This window comes from Physeter macrocephalus, chromosome 5 (assembly GCF_002837175.3).
Source record: "Physeter macrocephalus isolate SW-GA chromosome 5, ASM283717v5, whole genome shotgun sequence".
NCBI classification, from domain to species: Eukaryota; Metazoa; Chordata; class Mammalia; order Artiodactyla; family Physeteridae; genus Physeter; species Physeter macrocephalus.
In genome coordinates, this window is record NC_041218.1 from 66,186,688 (window position 1) to 66,206,761 (window position 20,074).

Sequence of the window (20,074 nt, forward strand, 5' to 3'; positions counted from 1 at the left end):
GGAAATAAAAACAAAAATAAATGGGACCTAATGAAACTTAAAAGCTTTTGCACAGCAAAGGAAACCATAAACAAGACCAAAAGACTACCCTCAGAATGGGAGAAAATAGTTGCAAATGAAGCAACTGAAAAAGGATTAATCTCCAATATTTACAAGCAGGTCATGCAGCTTATTAACAAAAAAACAACCCAATCCAAAAATAGGCAGAAGACCTAAATAGACATTTCTAAGAAAAAAAAATGTCATGAAGAACCTGGGTGTAAGACGGGAATAAAGACAGACCTACTATTGAATGGACTTGAGGATATGGGGAGGGGGAGGGGTAAGCTGTGCCAAAGTGAGAGAGTGGCATGGACATACATACACTACCAAACGTAAAATAGATAGGTAGTGGGAAGCAGCCGCATAGCCCAGGGAGATCAGCTCGGTGCTTTGTGACCACCTAGACAGGTGGGATAGGGAGGGTGGGAGGGAGGGAGACGCAGGAGGGAATAGATATGGGAACATATGTATATGTATAACTGATTTATTTTGTTGTAAGGCAGAGGCTGACACACCATTGTAAAGCAATTATACTCCAATAAAGATGTTAAAAAAAAAAAAAAGAAATCTAGAGTTCCAAGAGGTTTGTGAATGAATTGTGGAAGACCCATGATAAGTGGCAGGTCCATCAATGAGGACTTTGGCTTTCTGTCTCCAAGTCCTTTGGTCTTAGAGTTCCAAGAGGTTTGTCAATGAATTGTGGAAGACCCATGATAAGTGGCAGGTCCATCAATGAGGACTTTGGCTTTCTGTCTCCAAGTCCTTTGGTCTTTCTCCTGTATAGTACTAATGTCCAGTGCTTGTTTATGTACGTTTGTGGTTAAATATCTTACCGAGCCTATTTAATTCTTAAGTATTATGTAACTTCCATGATTATCTAATTGAGCTCATAATGTTTGGCATATGTAGACAAAATAAAAATCTTATCATTTTGATATAAAATAAGTTATTTTAAAATTTTCCATGCATTTTGTTATATAATAGTCTGAATTTCATCAAGAGCATAATTTGAAACACAGTTCTTCCAGGAGGTTTAATCAAGGTAAAGATTTCATTCTTTGAAATTATCAGTTTCATTTTGCATCAGTGTAGTGTGTGAATCTCTGATTATAGGTATTTTTGTGTTTCATTCTTTAAAACCTAGTTTAAAATTATTTCTAGCACCTATAAGTTTTTATGCTTATGTCACTTTATTAATGATATTGCTCTTTCTACTTAATATTGTCTTCTCCTTTCCATGTAGTCTCTCCAAATGTGTAAAACTATGGCTTCATGAAAGAAAAAAAATGCTAGCATATTTTCTTCAAATTATCAGAGTATGAGAATTTGCCTGCACATTTTTTGGTGGTTACCTTTTGAATATCTAGATATCAGAAATGGCAAAGTAAAGGAATAATTTACTTAAATAGATTCACTGTTTATTATTTTTACATTAGGATTTCTTAAACTTTTTTTGGTGCGGGTTGTTGTTTGTTTGCTGCTACAGATGCTTCTCAATTAAAGCAAAGTTTTATTGAGTTTCCTCCAAAGTATGCTATAGAGAACAATGTTATATTATCAATGCAACATCATGAACCACAAACACATTATCCCAAACACATAAAATTACAGATTTTTTATTTTCTCAGTAACTTTAGGTATCCTCAGGTTTAAAGCTGGTAGAAATACTTGATGCTCTTTTCTCTTCGAATGGTGATACAAATAGCAATTATTCACTGCTCCATAATGGATCATTTTTATCTACATCTTGCGTCTGTTCTGTTTATATAGAATAAATATTTATGTTTTCTCATTTTTCTCAACTAAGAGATACAGATAAAAGAGATTTGAAGTATCAGCTATAATTCATTTCTTGAAAAGAAAGGCCTTATACTGATATTGTATGGAAGAGAAAACTATCTAAAGCATTTCAGCAGCAAGCGTATAACCAAGATAACATCAGCATTTTCCTTCCTGAAAATGTATCTTCCCTATATTAAAGTAAGGAAGCAGTATTTTATTAAAAATAGTATGAGAAGCTCAACCTATCATCACGAACCTAGCTTAAATAAGATCCTGTTATGTTTGATAGGGAAAAAATAATGGTAAGGTTTTGTTTTAGTCACATGTTCACTATACAAGATCATCAAAAAATTCCTAAAACGCAAAAACAACAAAAAAAGTGAAATAGTTCTTATGTTAATAGTTCATAGTTTTCTACTTTTAAGTTCTCAAAACCAAATTATTATTCTACATAGATATACAGTGATAAGATATTAATGACTTAGTGGCTAGTGGGCTAATGTCAAAAAAGTTATCAGTTTGAAAAATCTAGAATTTTCTTTTCTGCTCATACACACAATGTAGCCCTGTAATTTAGTACTGCTAGCTGCTTATGGCTGCTTATCTATTTTTTTGTAGTAAAATATTTGTTTAGGATAGGAACAAGCTATATAACACTTGATCTGCATTACTTAAAAATCAGACATTAAAAGGTGTTAGTTACATTTGAAATATTTCACATGCTTTGTGACTTCAGATTACATTTCCTGACTTTGACTTGGTATTGCCTTTTCCTAATGAAGAACAAAATTTTACTGAACTAGGGTCTATATACTAAAATACATCCTTAGATAATTTTTTGAAGATGGTGTGTTACAGTAATTTACAAATAAAATATATAAACTCATTTAGCATAAATGTTTTCTATAAATAACTGTAGCATTAATTTATTTTAATTACTTTTTTCATATTGCTTATCGTGTAAGGAATTAAATGAAAAATTATTTTGAACTAAATTATTTTGAACTTTGTTTTTTTTTTTTTGTTTTTTTTTTTTTGTGGTATGCGGGCCTCCCTCTGCTGCGGCCTCCCCCGTTGCGGAGCACAGGCTCCGGACGCGCAGGCTCAGCGGCCGTGGCTCACGGGCCCAGCCGCTCCGCGGCATGCGGGATCCTCCCAGACCGGGGCGCGAACCCGGCTCCCCTGCATCGGCAGGCGGACGTGCAACCACTGCGCCACCAGGGAAGCCCTTGAACTGTGTTTTTAAATGTATTATTTTGTTCGCATTATGCCACTAATACATGTTCGTTACAGATTATTTGAAAAATGCAGAGAAATGGATAAAGAAAACCTCATAATCTACTTCCCAAGGATTACCACTGTTGGCATATTGATGTATTTCTTTTTAGCGTTTCTTCTTGCCTTCATTTTACAAATATTTACTGAGCCTCTTGTAAGTGTAGGGCCCAGTAATAGTTGTTGGGAGTACCGTGGTATCCATGAAAGGACATAACCCCTTCCTCTTGATGCTTATAGTCTAAAAGAGAATATAGACAAATGAGATGAAAACTATGGAAGAACTCAAGATACTGTTAAAACCAGGAGCAGTGGAAATAACCTGGTTTGATGGGTCCCAGCAAATATTCTTGATATTTTTAGAAAGTGGTAGGAATCTTCCCTCAATTCCACTACTATTATAGGCATATGTTCTTACTTACATCCCCTTCCTCCCTCTTTCCCTCTTTCCCTCCTTCCCTCCTTCCTTCCCTCTCTCTCTCTCTCTGTGTCTCATGTTTTTAAAATTCCATTGGCCATGTCAGTGAGGATCTAGAAGGAAAAACAATTCTTATGTGCATATACCTTCATATCTGAAAAATGCATATTATTTTAAAACCACTGTGCATCGTCATTTCTACAAACTTAAATAAACTAAAACTGAGCTAACTTCCAAAATGTCTACAAGGCAATTACTTCACTATGAGCAGAAAAGAATTTAGCATTTCCAAATTATTTTTATGATATAAATATATAAAATATACAAAGCATATAATATATATTGTAAAATAACATAGTATAATATATTTTATAAATATTTATAAATATATAAAATATACAAAATAATATATATTGTAAAAAAAATAACATAGTATAATATATTTTATAAATATTTATATAAATATATAAACTTATAATTTGTATTACATATGAAATATATAATACTATAAAAAGTTGCTGATTCACTTGTTACAGTTTATGGAAGTATTTTATTTTATCCAGTTTTAACACTGCCATTTGCCTAAAGCAGCACAGTTTCGTAGCATTTTGTAAAGAAAATTTTGTATTAATATAATTAATTTAATCAGAGAACTGTTTTTCTAATTAAATAATCATGTGCCTTGTTTTTATCATCATGAAATAGTCTAATGAAAGTGAAAACTAACATGTGTTATAGATATATGTGATAGTACCAGTAGGGAAAATATAAAAGCATATTTCATAAGAAAAAATTTTTTAAAAACCAATGGCAAATAGGCTCTTGCATGTGTTGAGACTAAATTCTTTATTATGAATTATTATTAACTATATTAAATCAATTCTAGTGTTATTTTAGAATGTTTCATTGGAAAATCTAGGCTTATGACATAGTTCCTAGTACTTTACAATTAAAATATGAGAATTCCTATAATAGAATATTTATTTACATGTTACAGAATTATATTTTGAAAGCAAATAATTTTGGTATGATCTAAGACTTTATATTTGAAACTAGTACCAGAGGAATATCAGATAGAAAATATCTTAGTTCCTTCAAGAAGAATTTCTTCATTTCCTTTGACATGTTTTAACGTTTCCCAATCTTTTAGAGAACTTCACCTCATCCCTTCTCCAGTTATTGCCCATTTCTGTACTACAGCAAAACTTCTGAATAGTTATCTATACTCAGTACCTCCATTTTCTCTTTTTTCCTCTAAAATTGGAAATGTTTATAAAAAAAAATAAGTGAAAGAGTACGAAAATATTATATACCTCCTGATTACAGTCATGTAGAGTTAATTTTCAGAGTACTCAATTGAAGTTGGAAAGATCATTCTGATTTGACTGTTTATGGTTGAAGGTATAAAGGAACACATCTGCACTTGTTTTTAAAAACATTTATAGAACTCTGCTATGTGTGAAAGTTTTCCTTTCATACCTACATTCAGCTCCATATGTTCATTTCCAGCATAACTAGAACATGCAAACCTAAAAGGAGATACTGAAAAGGTATTCTTTTTACAGTAAATGCAGTAGACTCACTTAGTGCAAATCAGTGCTGCCGTTGTTTTTTGTTTTTTATTCAGACTGAAAGTCTTAGAGATCAGGAGAGAAAACATATCATATATTATTTACAGGGAAGGGATATTTTTATGCTGCAGGAAAGGTTTGATTAATATAGAGATATAAAATATAACACATAACAGAAAGCCAAAAGAAATAGTATTGTCAGCAGCCCAGGCTACCAGGAGTAATTTTACCATGATTCTTTTGGTTTTTCCATCATAGTTCAAAGATGGGTGCTATAGCCCCAGTCATTACATCTTTGTTCTTGAAATTAAGGAGGAAGAACAAAGTGCAAAATGGCATCTCCCTCTTTAACTATTTCATCCAGCCTTTGATCCCTACTACTCCATTAAAATAGCTCTTGTTAAGATCACTTGCTATCTCTTTCTCAGTAGTCATGCCTGTCCTGAATCTTATCTGACCTCTCAACATCATTTGACAATGTCGAACATTCCCTTTTTCTTGATACATTTTCTTATCTTGGTTTCTGTGACCCTCAGAGTCCCCTAATATTTTTCCTACATAAATGGGAACTCTTTCTCAGTCTTCTTAGCTGAATTCTCCACCTGTACCCAAGTTTTATTATCATGGCATAGTCCTTGGAACCCTTTTCTTCTCTGTATGCCATTCCCTATATGAATGCATATAGTCTCATCTATAAGTTGGGGACTTCCAGATTTCTATTGGTAGCCCTGAACTCTTCCCTCAATATCTAAATTCATGTATCCTGATGTTTGCCTGACATTCCCATTGGATAGCTAAAGATTGTCTCAAGCTTAATGTTGCTGAAATAGAATTTTTTTTCCTGATCCTTCCTCACTCCGACTCCCATCACAACTTGCTTCTCTCTTAGTCTTTCCTAACTCACTACTACCATTTTTGTGTGTCCCAAACAGGAATCATTCCTAATTACTCTCTTTTTTTTATCCCCCAGTTTCTACCTCGCAGCCTGTCCTGACTCAGAACCGTGTCATACATCTTTCCATTCCCACCACTACTGCAGTGCTCCACACCACCATCATTTCTGATTTATACTGTTGCAGTTGTCTTCTGCCTTATTTCCCTATTTTCATTCTTACCTATAACCTCTACCCTTCCTTCTCTGTACAGCAACTAAAATAAGCTTAAAGCTCAAAATCATATTACTAGTATTAAACCCTTCAGTGGCTTCTCACTGTAAATGGAATAACCAGTGTGGCTTACAAAGGCAACCTAACATTGCCTCCTGCCAGATATACTGGTGGTCATACATGCTGAGCTCATTTGTACTATAGGGCCCTTTGCCCTTGTTCCCTATGCCTGGACATTCTCTTCTCACAGATTAGTACCTGACTGGCTCTTTCAAATCATTCACGTCTCAGCCTGAATGTCACCTCTTTAGCAGAGGAACTTCCCTCACTACCTTGTCTAAGGAAAACTGTGCTCCCACACATTGTATTCCTTTGTTTTTTCTACTACATCAAAATATGAAATTATTTATCTGTTAACAGTTTATTGTCTCTTTCCTGTTGAAGTTTAAGATCTCTGAGGACAAAGACATGCTGTGGTTTACCACTTGTTTCTCCATCTCATAGAACAGAACCTGGCACATAGTAGATATTCACATATTTGTAGGTTAATAAACAGTAGAAAACATTTCTATATTATAAGTTTAAGTAATTCTTAACATTATAATTACCATTTGTATTGAAATACTAAAACTGTAGTTAGAAAAGGAAGCAAAACTGATCATTTTTATCCTGGTAAAAAGAAAAAGCACTTTCTCCAACCATGTACATCTAAGCTCAACTTTCGACCCTGGTTTTTGGAAATGTATTTTAAATTCTATAATATAATAGCTACCATTGTTTTGAGCACCTACTGTGTAACACATTTTACTAGTAAATGTAAACATTTTACTAGTATAATTTGCATGCATAATCGTACTTCTAATCCCCAAAGTCTGTTTTTTGAGGTTAGTTTTTAATTTTTTTACATTTTACAGGTAAGGAAACTGAGACTGAGGTCATGTGACTTTCCCAAGGTCACACCAATAGTAAGTGCCAAAACAGGATTCAGATAGATTTGTCTGAGGCCTAATGTATATACACTCTCCACTGTGCTCATGTATATACTTTGGGTAAGAATACACAATTATTTTACAATATAAGATCGGTTCAATTCTTAGAATACCTAAATGTACACCACCACCCCCCACACAACGTCAGCAACATTTTTTGTTTTTATGTATGCTCTATTTTTGCCAACATTTGATTTATTTTATTTTATTTTATTTTATTTATTTATTTATTTTGGCTGCGCCAGATCTTAGTTGTGGCACGTGGGATCTTTGTTGTGGCATGTGGGATCATTAGTTGCAGTATGCGGGCTTCTTAGTTGCAGCATGTGGACTTATTATTTGCAGCTTGTGGCCTCTTAGTTGTGGCATGCAGACTCTTAGTTGTGGCATGAGAACTCTTACTTGCGGCATGCACGCATAATCTAGTTCCCTGACCAGGGATCAAACCTGGGCCCCCCTTGGGAGCACAGACTCTTACCCACTGGACCACCAGGGAAGTCCCCAGCATTAGATTTAAAATCATATTCATTATGGTCACTGCTGGCTCATCATAACAAACAGTTCCAGACAGCAACTTAGAAGACTTGAATTCTGATTTCAGCTCTACTATTAAGTAACTGTGGGACCCTGGGGAGGTAAATTATGTATTTTAAGAATGGCTTCACTATCAGTAGAGTAAAAAGAGTGGATCAAATGAACCATCCTCTAAGTAAAATACCTTCTGTCTCTATAATTTTATGGCTCTTAATAGAGAAGAGTGGTCTGGAAAACCACTGAAATCTGTTGTAACTTATGTTAGCATCTGACTTATCTCTTAAATGTGAATTGCTTATTTAATATGTTGATTTGCTTTTCTTAGAAATACACACAGTGAGTAGTATTCTTGCTTTAATCAGTCTTGAAATTTAGAGAGGTAATTAGAAGAATATGGATACAGAATTTAATAGTTGTCTTGAATAATCTATATTATTTTATTTTTTGTTATCTACCTTTGATTTTCCTCATATTACAAATAGAGGTGCTCACTGAATTCTCTTCTGCTTATTGCAGTGTTTCAGTTGATTCTCTTGACATTTCCAGGTATAAACAAATAGGGATGTTTTACCTCCTCTTTTACAATTTTACACTTCATGTCCTTCTCTTGTCTAATTGTGTTGGCCAGTATCTCCAAAACAAGATTAAATAATAGTGGTATATTTGTCATCACCTTGACTTGGATTGTTTCTAGTGTGTTTCTTGGATTGTTCCTAGCTTTTGAGCTGAAAACGTGTATGTTATTTTTAAAAAGTATAACAAATAAATATGTAAAATATAATATGAAAATAAACTGGAAGTTGTAGAAGTATAATATGATGCCATTCATATAAAATGTTAAAATAAAAAAAATACCAGGGAGTGATTACTGTCCAATTCAGCATATTGGTTACATCTGGTAAAAAGGAAGGAAGAGGAATGGGATGGGGAAGGAATATCCAGAGGGCTTCAATAAGTGTTATAAGTTATGGTTATGATTATTGCTATTTTGCAACATTTTATAACACAATAATTGGACTTGCTGAAGAAACGAGGTGTCTGTTGAGGAATAGAGAAGATAGGAGGCATAAATTGAACTCACTTTTACAATTCAAGTGCATAAATTTCCTGAGAGCAGGGATCAGCTCTGTTTGTTCTCTCTACCATGAACATATGCACAGCACATAGTAGGTATTCACTTAATAATTTTTGAATGAAAAAATAGAGGAAAGAAAGGAGGATATTTTTCATTAGTTTTCCCTATTCCTTCTTTCTCCTTATTCTTTTGTACACATCATTAATTTTTTTAAGTAAAGCTTAGTTTAAATAATTGAGGCATATAGATCTATTTTGTATATTAGAAGCCTACATTTTTTCTAAATGTACAAAATGTTACCAAGTTTTCCATACAGCTTTCCAGAAATCAACATATTATTACATATTTATTGTGCTGCTTGTGATGTGTAAAACACATAAAACAAATTAATTATCGGGTACACTACTTGTGTGCTGAGTCCTAAAAATGATTCATGCTACCTACATTCAGAGGAGGCAAAACGGTATCGCAGTCTCAAATGCCTGCTGTTGCTCAGTTGTATTCCTGCTTTATCATTCTTTTGATATTGAATATGTCATATATCAACAAGGCATTTCAAACTGTGGTGAAATACAGCTTATTTTTTTTATTTTAAAAGAAAATTGGAATAAAAAGGTCACATTCTGTTTATGTACTTTCTATCATAAAATATGAAACAGTAATTTAAAAAGTTAAGAAAAGTAAAATCATTTTTTAATGCTTTCATAATTCAGTGGAGAATTAGAAATTTATGTTTCCTGGGTAATTGTTGAACACCTGTATTAAAAAAACTAGCACTTTCCAAATGTTTAACGAATTTTGATTGAACAATATGGTTGCCACATAATGTGGCCATGAGATCATTAACTTTTATTTTCTCATTTTCATATATTTAAATTTATAATTTAATTTTCATTAACTGTTCCATTTTGTCAGTTTTATATTCAATTTAATATTATACCAGGATTTTCTTTTGAGACCCTTCAGTTTGAATTCTCAACGTTTCCAAGAGCTTCCAAGAGTCCTTCGTGGACCTACCTCTGTAGAAGCTTGTGATTCTTCTTCTTAAAAATAGAGGCTATTTTTTCTTTCTCAGCAAGTAAGCTTTTGTGTTAATAACTGTCAAAGACTTGAGAAAGCCGTGGACCTCAATAATAAATCCTCTTTACATGAGCTTATTTGAAGACAAAAGAGCAGCCATCCCAAGATAATGGCAGAATTTTATGTTTCTCAGAAACTGATCCTTGCAAAATTTTCCCAGTACCCCTTTTTGTTCTCAACTATTCCTGTATCCTCATGAGATTTAGGAAATATAACACAACAAATCCTAATATTGTCAGAATGCTTGAAAAAATGAAAAGGCAGTTGGTATGTTTATCAGGGTTTCTCATAAATAATCTTCAGGGAACACAATTCTAAACTGTTTTGGATTTAAAGATTGCTTTTCAATGATTTCTGCAAGACAGACTTAGGATCTTTTTGTATTACTGAGTAATTAATGTGGTCAGTATCTGTTGGGCAAAAATTGAATTATTTTGGAAAAATATGTGAGGTTTAAAATGTATTGATCATGAGCAGTTTTACTTGTCTGCGTGGTATATTGGAAAGAGAACTCTTTGGAGTCAGACAGAGCTGAGTTTAAATCCCAGCTCCTCTTATATTTTTAGGTATGTGACCGAGGGCAGTTCTTTAATGTCTTCAATTCTTAATTTTCTAGATGGGAAATGGGAATAAGACTTATCTTGCCTGGCATTTGTGAGGATTACATACAATGCATGTAAATACTCTGTATTTAATAAGTACTCAAAAAGTCAAAACTACTATTTGTTTCCCATGCATCTATATAGTAGGGAATTTATTCATATAGTCAAAAGAAATATTGAGACACTGTGATATGAAAGAAATGACACTAGCTTCTGAGGATACTGTGGTTAGCAAGACAGAGAAAATCTGCTATCATGGAGCTTCCACTCTAGTGAAGGAAGACAGATGATATATAAAATAAGTAACTAAATGATCATTTTATTGTGATAAATGTTATGAGGAATGATCTGGTTGGTGGAGGAAGGGCAGGTTCCGTGCATGAAGTCAGAGAACTCACTGATTAAGACCGTATAACAAAAACAAAAAACAAAAAAAACTAGGCATATAAAATTAAAGGCAGAGGAAAGAGCTAGTGCTATTTGTTCAGGAATCAGAAGGAAGACCAGCATGTTTGGAGCTGCTTAAGCAAGTTGGAGAACTGTCCAAGATGAAGCAAGAAACGTGGAAGGGGCCAGATGATAATAGGACTTTATAGGCCATGGAAGGAGTTTGGATTCTACTCTAAACACAGTGCTATTGGAGGGTTTCAAGCAAAGGTGGGATGTGATATTCTCTGTGTCTTACAAAAATTGCTGCCTACTATATGGACAGTAGGTTGTACAACTATGAAATGGAAGCAAGAAGGCTGATTAGGAAGTTATTAAAGTAATCCAGGCAAGAAATATGATAGCATGGACTAAGATGGTAACAATGGAGATGGAAAGCACTAGACAGATTTTAGATACTCTGTGGTGATAGAGACAACAGGAGTTGGCTGTGGGATGTGAGAGAAACAAAAGAATCAAGGAATGACTCCTAGAGTTTGCATTTGAGCAGTTGGGTAAATTATAGACCAAGAGAGGTATAAGGCTGTTTGGGGAGGTTGGCAGTGGTTAGGAAGAGGAATCAAGTTTGGCTTTGTACATGGTATGTTTGAGGTGCCTATTTAAAGTTCAGTGAAGACATCAAGTAGCAGTGGACATATGAGTTTAAAGCATGGAATATACACCAGGCTGAAGATATAAATTGGAGAGTCATCATAAAATAGATGGCATTTGAAGCCCTTTAGAGCCATCTCCAGATAACAGTAACAGAGTTCTAAAGACAGGAATGAAAAGAAGTTAAAAGAAATAAAAGATAAAGGGGAAAATTCAGGGAACTAGGAGAAGAAAATTAAGAAAGATGCCAATGTTTTATTGGTAAGGATGCTTTAACTGCAAGTAATAGAAAGCGCAACTACTTTTTAAATATTTCATACCTTGTAGATTCAGAATTGAGAATATTAGATGGTTATAAGGTGAATAAAGACATTTTCTTTGTCTTCTGATGTTATCTGTGTGTTGACTTTAGGTTTGCCACTCCTTCTTATTCTTCAGGTCTCAATGTATCTGTCATTTTCCAGAGGGGGAGGAGCTTCTATGAAATTCTTAGGTCCTTCTAGTAAAACCCTCATAGCACTATACTTTCATTGAATATATCATAATTGCAGTTACATAGTTGCTCGAGTAACCCATTGTTTTGGACACAGATTACAAGCTCCATAATGCTGGGAGTCTGTCTCTTATATATCAGTTTTTTTTCTGTTTAGCACCTATCACAATACCTGACACATAGTTGATAGGGAAGAATGTAAATGGCTTTTGTAGGTCTCTCAATGCTCTTTTCAAACAGGGTTTTTAAATGTCATTGTATGAAACATTTTTTCTAATGTTGTATAGCCTAGATCATGGACTACTGAGAAACACTTTATACTTATAGAATAACTCACTGGTCATAGAAAACATTAGTTAACTAAGTACATTTTCAGGCAGGCTTTATAAGTGATTTGGTACTTGCCACGTGGCCTACTTTTTGGAATCATTTAAGAACATAGCAGTTCATGGTTTTCATTATGGTAACAGTTTAAAACAAGGAGTTTAAAACATTTAGTATTTTTCTTTAAAAAGCAAAATAGTGTTTATATGGTTATCTGTGAATTCAAGATGTGGAAAAGTGGCTGTTAGGTTTGACACTGATCATGAAATACAACTATTAGAGAAATTTTCTTGTGTGGAATTTTCTAAAATACTATTTCTAATTTTTCTTGAAGCAAAATCTACTTTTTGTCACCCATGAAAAATTAATGTGCCATAAGAAATGTGTTACTTGGACGTCTAATGAGCTATTAATTTCCAATAAAACTGTGAAGATTAATGGATTCACTCTAGGGAAAATAGCATTCAACTTGAAATAGAGATATTTGAGGCAATTTATTAATCTGTTCACTTGGGAGTAAAGTTGTTAAAATTCACTTTCTAAACATAAGTTTACTTCTCAAAGATATAGTCCTTTGATGTTAAGTTAATCTTAATAAAAGAGCAGTCAGTGTAAGTTACATTGAGAGGTATTTGTTTTAAAGATTCACAATACCACTCTTTGAGAATGAAGGAGGGTATATTATTTCGATGCCATACCCGAACTCTAGAATATCAATCACTAAAAAAACCCTAAAAAACTCTCCTTATGTATTGTCTTGGTTTAGTTTTTCTCTCTTAACATTTTATGCCTGATAGACTTTATAATATACTTTCTCCATTGCACTGTAATTCTGTGCCTCCCTGTCTTCCACATTGGAACACGGGCTCCTCTAGGCAAAAAGACATTTAATTCATCTTTGTTATTTCCAATACCTTTCCCAGTGTCCGACACACAATCATTGTTCAATAAATTTTTGCAGGAGGAAGAAAGGAAAGATTCTAGGAATAGAATTTACTTCAAGAGTTAAGATTATCTTAAAAAGATAAAATGTTTAATATGAGTCAAGGGATGAAATGTATTCCAGACTCTTCTAAAATGAGGAAATTATTTACCATAACAGTTGAATCTGGTTCTAATGTTTCTTAAACTTCATGAATCCACAAAACACGGCAATGAGTTTCATGTGTGAAACATCACTCAGTATTACTGAATGACTGTGATTTTACTAGTGAGCAGTAAATACTGATTTATATTGTGGAATCTGTAATGAGCTGTCCATATCACAGAAATGCCAAAACTCTGCTATTCATAACTCTGATTACCTCTGCATACTATTTTGGTGGGAACCTTTATAGTATTTAAAACATAAGTATACTTATTTCTAAATCATCTAACAAAGCTCATTGCTTGCTTGTCTGGTTTTACTTTTTGTGTTGAGATAACTTTGATTTTAAAAGCATTGCAAAAATTGTATGGAGAGTATGAAGCACCCAGCTTCTCCTTATGGTAACATCTTATGTAATAGGACAGTTATCAAACCTAAACATCAAGTTACATAAATAACATCATTTTCATTAAGGGAGTTTGTGTTACCTTTCACTTTTTGAATGTCTTCTACCTCTTCTCTAAAGTAGCACTAAGATTGTGATATTGCCATTTATGTAAATTCTGTTTATTTCTTTGACAGTGATTTGATACCTATGAGCTATAACTGCCCTTTGTTTAGAACGTCAAAACTCAGCAAAGGAAGTATAAAACTTCCATATTTTCTCATATTTTTTATTACGGCAGTAATTAAAATGGCCAAAGATTATGCTTTTTCTAATGGCAATATAGAGTTAGTTTGGGTAAAATTTAACTGTAGGGCTTGACTAAGCCAAAAAAAAATTTTGTTTAATTGAAATATAGTTGATTTACAATATTGTGTTAGTTTCAGGTGTACAGCAAAGTGATTTGTTTATACACACACACACACACACACACACACACACACATACATACAATATATTCTTTTAATACGTTTCCATTATAGGTTATTAAAAGATACTGAATATAGTTCCCTATGGTATACAGTAAATCCTTGTTGTTTATTTAACATATGATAGTGTGTATCTGTTAATCCCATACTCCTAATTTATCCTCCCCATGCCCCCTTCCCTTTTGGTAACCATAAGTTTGTTTTCTCTGTCTACGAGTCTGTTTCTGTTTTGTAAATAAGTTCATTTGTATTATTTTTTAGATTCCACATATAAGTGATATCATATGGTATTTGTCTTTCTCAGTCTGCCTTACTTCACTTAGTATGATAATCTCTAGGTCCACCCATGTTGCTGCAAAGGGCATTATTTATTCTTTTTTGTGGATGAGTAATATTCCATTGATATATAAATACACTTCTTTATGCATTCATCTGTTGGACACTAAGGTTGCTTCTGTGTCTTGGCTATTGTAAATACTATTGCAGTGAACATTGGGGTGCATGTATCTTTTCAAATTAGAGTTTTTGTCTTTTCTGGATATGTGCACAGGAGTGGGATTGCTGGATCATACAGTAACTCTATTTTTAGTTTTTTTTGTTGTTGTTGTTGTTTTTATAACATCTTTATTGAAGTATAATTGCTTTACAATGGTGTGTTAGTTTCTGCTTTACAACAAAGTGAATCAGTTATACATATACATATGTTCCCATATCTCTTCCCTCTTGCATCTCCCTCCCTCTTCCCCCTCCCCATATCCTCAAGTCCATGCTCTAGTAGGTCTGTGTTTTATTCCCGTCCTACCCCTAGTCTCTTCATGACATTTTTTGTTATTTGTAGACTTTTTCGTGGTGGCCATTCTGAGCAGTGTGAGATGATAACCTCATTGTAGTTTTGATTTGCATTTCTCTAATAATTAGCGATGTTGAGCATCTTTTCATGTGCCTGTTGGTCATCTGTATGTCTTCTTTGGAGAAATGTCTATTTAGGTCTTCTGCCCATTTTTTGATTGGGTTGTTTGTGGTTTGGTTTTTTTTTATTGAGTTGTATGAGCTGTTTGTATATTTTGGAAATTCAGCCCTTGTTGGCCACATCTTTTGCAAATATTTTCTCCCAGTCCATAGGTTGTCTTTTCATTTTGTTTATGGTTTGCTTTGCTGTGCAAAAGCTTATAAGTTTGATTAGGGCCCATTTGTTTATCTTTGCTTTTATTCTTTTGCCTTGGGAGACTATTTAAGAAAATATTGCTACCATTTATGTCAGAGAGTATTTTGCCTGTGTTCTCTTCTAGGAGTTTTATGGTATCATGTCTTATATTTAAGTCTTTAAGCCACTTTGAGTTTAATTTTGTGCATGGTGTGAGGGAGTGTTCTAACTTCATTGATTAACATGTGGCTGTCTAGCTTTCCCAATACCACTTTGCTGAAGAAACTGTCTTTTCTGCATTATATATTTTTGCCTCCTTTGTTGAAGATTAATTGACCATTAATTTATTTCTGGCCTCTCTAATCTGCTCCATTGATCCATATGTCTGTTTTTGTACCAGTACCATGCTGTTTTGATTACTGTAGCTCTGTAGTATTATCTGAAGTCTGGAAGGGTTATACCTCCAGCTTTGTTCTTTTCTCTCAGATTGCTTTGGCAATTCAGGGTCTTTAGTGATTGCATATAAATATTACGATTATTTGTTTAGTTCTGTGAAAAATGTCATGGGTAAATTGATAGGGATAACATTAAACCTGTAGATTGCTTTGGGTAATATGGCCATTTTAACTATATTAATTCTTCCAATCCAAGAGCATGAGATATCTTTCCATTTCCTTGAATCATCTTTGATTTCTTTTATCAATGTTTTATAGTTCTCAGAGTATAAGTCTTTCACCTGCTTGGTCAGGTTTATCCCTAGGTTTTCTTTTGTTTGTTTGTTTGTTTGTTTTTAATGCAATTTTGAACAGGACTTTTTTTTTTTTACTTTCTCTTTCTGATATTTCATTGTTAGTGCAAAGAAATGCAACAGATTTCTGTATAGTAATCTTGTATCCTGCTACCTTGCTGAATTCATCTATCACTTCTAATAGTTTCTGTTTGGAGTCTTTAGGGTTCTCTACATAGAGTGTCATGTCATCTGCATATAATGACAATTTTCCTCTTCGCTTTTGATTTAGATACCTTTTATTTTTTTTTCTTGTCTGATTGCTGTGGCTAGGACTTCCAATACTATGTTGAATAGAAGTGGTGAGAGTGGGTGTCCTTGTCTTGTCCCGGAATTTAGTGGGAAGGCATTCAGCTTTTCACCATTGAGTATTATGTTGGCTGTGGGTTTGTCACAAATGGCTTTTATTGTGTTGAGATACGTTCCCTCTATACCCAGTTTGGCAAGAGTTTTTATCATGAATGGATGTTGAATTTTATCATATGCTTTTTCTGCCATCTATTGAGATGATCATGTGGTTTATGTCTTTTGTTGATGTGGTGTATCACATTGATTGATTTGTGTATGTTGAACCATCTTTGTGACCCTAGAATGAATCCAACTTGATCATGGTGTATGATCCTTTTTATGAATTGTTGGATTCAGTTTGCTAATATTTTATTGAGGATTTTTGCATCTATATTCATCAAAGATATTGGCCTGTAATTTTCTTTACTTAGTGTCTGTCTTTTTGGTATCAGGGTGATGGTGGCTTCATAGAATGACTTTGGGAGTGTTCCCTCCTCTTCAGTCTTTTGGAAGAGTTTAAGAAGGAGTTTAAGAAGTTTAAGAAGTATAAGTTCTTCTTTGTATGTTTGGTAGAATTCCCCAGTGAAGCCATCCAGTCCTGGACTTTTATTTGCAGGGACTTATAAAAAAAATTACAGATTGTATTTTACTTCTAGTGATTGGTCTGTTCAAATTATCTGTTTCTTCTTGATTCAGTTTTGTCAGACTGTATGTTTCTAGAAACTTGTCCATTCCTTCTGGGTTGTCCATTTTGTTGGCATGTAACTGTTTATAATATTTTCTTAATGATTTTTGTATCAATATTTATGCATTATTCATTGTTAGTTCTCCTCCTTCAATTCTTAATTTATTTGGGTCCTCTCTCTTTTCTTCTTGGTGAGCCTAGGCAGAGGTTTGTTGATTTTATTTATCCTTTCAAAGAACAAGCTCTTGGTTTTATTGATTTTTTTCTATTTTTTTTTAATCTCTATTTTATTTATTTCCTCTCTGATCTTTATTATTTCCTTCCTTCTGCTGACTGTAGATTTTGTTTGTTCTTCTTTTTCTAATTCTTTTAGGTGGTAGTTTAGGTTGTTTATTTGGGATTTTTCTTCTTTTCTGAGAAAGGCCTGTATTTCTATGAACTTCCGTCTTAGAACTTCTTTTGCTGTGTCCCATTGATTTTGTATGGTTGTGTTTTTATTGTCATTTATCTTGAGGTATTTTTTTAATTTCATCGTTGACCCACTGGTTTTTTAGCAGTGTGTTGTTTGGTCTCCATGTAATCATTTTTTGTTCTCATTTCTCTTTCTGTGATTGATTTCTATTTTCATTCCATTATGGTCAGAAAAGATGCTTGAAATAATTTCTATCCTTTTAAATTTGTGGAGGTTTGTTTTGTGGCCTAGTATGTTGTGTATCCTAGAGAATGTTCCATATGCACTTGAAAAGAATGTGTATTCTGGTTTTTTTGGATGTAGTGTCCTGTAGATATCAGCTAAGTCTGTTTTATTGTGTCATTTAGGATCTCTGTTGCCTTATTGATTTTCTGTCTGGAATATCTGTCCATTGATGTCAGCGGAGTGTTAAAGTCTCCTACTGTTATTGTATTCCCATCAATTTCTCCCTTTATGTCTGTTAGGTATTTATTTTATGTATTTAGGTACTTCTCTGTTGGGTGCATATATGTTAACAAGTGTGATATCCTCTTCTTGTATTGATCTTTTTATCGTTATATAGTGTCTTCTTTGTCTTTCTTTATGGTCTTTGTTTTATTTTATTTATTTTTTAATTTATTTATTTTTGGCTGCGTTGGGTCTTTGTTGCTGCACACAGGCTTTCTCTAGCTATGTTGAGTGGGTTCTGCTCTTTCTTGCGGTGCACAGGCTTCTCCCTGTGGTGGCATCTCTTGTTGGAGAGCATGGGGTCTAGGCACGCGGGCACAGTAGTTGCAGCATGCAGGCCCTAGAGCACATGGGCTTCAGTAGTTGTTGCGTGTGGGCTCAGTAGTTGTGGCGCATGGGCTCTGGGGCGTGCGGACTTCAGTAGTTGTGGCACACGGGCTCGGTAGTTGTGGATCGCGGGCTCTAGAGCGCAGGCTCAGTAGTTGTGGCTCACAGACTTAGTTGCTCCGTGGCATGTGGGATCTTCCTGGACCAGGGCTCAAACCTGTGTCCCCTGCATTGGCAGGCAGATTCTTAACCACTCCACCACCAGGGAAGTCCCTGGTCTTTATTTTAAAGTCTATTTTGTCTGATATGCCTATTGCTACCTTTGCTTTCTTGTCATTTCCATTTGCATGAAATACCTTTTTCCATCCTCTCACTTTCAATCTATATGGGTCTTTTTCCCTAAAGCATATCTCTTGTAGGCAGCATATTGTAGGTTCTTGTTCTATTATCCAATCTGCCACTCTCTCTCTTGATTGGAGCATTTAGTGGGTTGACATTTAAAGTACTTATTGATGATTATGTATTTGTCATTTTAAACCTTGTTTTCCAGTTGATTTTGTATTTTTTCTTTGTCCCTGTCTTCCTTTTGATTTTCCTTTTGTGGTTTGATGGTTTTCTTTTGTATTATGCTAGAGTTCCTTTCTTTTTGATTTTTGTGAAGCTGTTGTATGTTTTTGATTTGTTATCCTGGTTTTCAAGTATGCTAACCCATAACTATACCTACTTGCTTTAGACTGGTAGTCATATAAACTCAAACACATGCTAAAAGGTCTACCTTTTCTTACTTCCCGACATTTTGTGATTTCGATGTCCTATTTTACGTCTTCATGTTTATCCTTTTGCTGTTCATTGTAGTTGTAATCGCCTTCACTGAATTATTTTCATTGTTTTTTATTCTATGTACTGGCTTATTTAAGGCATCTTCAGTTCTTTTATATATTTGCCTTTCCTGTTGATTCTTATTTCTTTTCTATTTAGAGAAGTACTTTCTATATTTCTTTTAGGATTGGTTTACCATTGCTATATTCTTTTAGTTTTTGTTTGTCTGAGAAATTCGTTATATCTCCTTCTGTTCTAAATGATAATCTTGCCTGGTATCCTAGGTTGCATGCTTTTCCCTTTCAGGACTTTGAATATATCTCGTCACTCCCTCCGGGCCTGCAAAGTTCTGTAGAGAAATCAGCTGATAGCCTTATGGGAGTTCCACTGTAACTCACTGTTTTTCTCTTGCTGCCTTTATAATCCCCTCTTTAACTTTTGCCACTTTAATTACGGTATGTCTTACAGTAGGGCTGTTTGGGTTCATCTTGTTTGGGACCTTCTGTGCTTCCTGTACCTGGATATCTGCTTCCTTCTTTAGGTTTCGGAAGTTGTCAGCCATAAGTTTTTCAAATATAGTTTTGATCCCCTTTTCTCTTTCTTCTCCTTCTGGAATTCCTGTTATGTGTAGATTGGCATGCTTTGTATTATCCCATAGATCTCATATATTGCTTTTATTTTTTAAATTTGTCTGTCTGCTCTTCTGATTGGGTGATTTCTGTTATTCTGTCTTCCAGATCACTTACAGTTCTTTTATATATTTGCCTTTCCTGTTGTGATTTTCCCTTTCCTGTAGATTCTTATTTCTTTTCTATT

At 34.1% G+C, this 20,074-nt stretch overlaps 1 protein-coding gene across 3 annotated transcripts in view; it reads left to right on the forward strand.

The window, feature by feature from the left end:
• Positions 1-20,074, forward strand: part of PHF14 (PHD finger protein 14) — a 208,555-nt gene that overhangs the window by 177,427 nt on the left and 11,054 nt on the right. Inside the window, exon 19 of one of the 3 annotated variants that reach the window (XM_028490055.2) lies at positions 6,059-6,097. The exons of the other annotated variants lie outside the window; for them this stretch is intronic. Coding sequence (XP_028345856.1) covers positions 6,059-6,082 — 24 coding nt within the window. The 3' untranslated portion in view covers positions 6,083-6,097. Of the gene's footprint in view, positions 1-6,058; positions 6,098-20,074 lie in introns of those variants that run through there. 3 annotated transcript variants of the gene reach the window in all.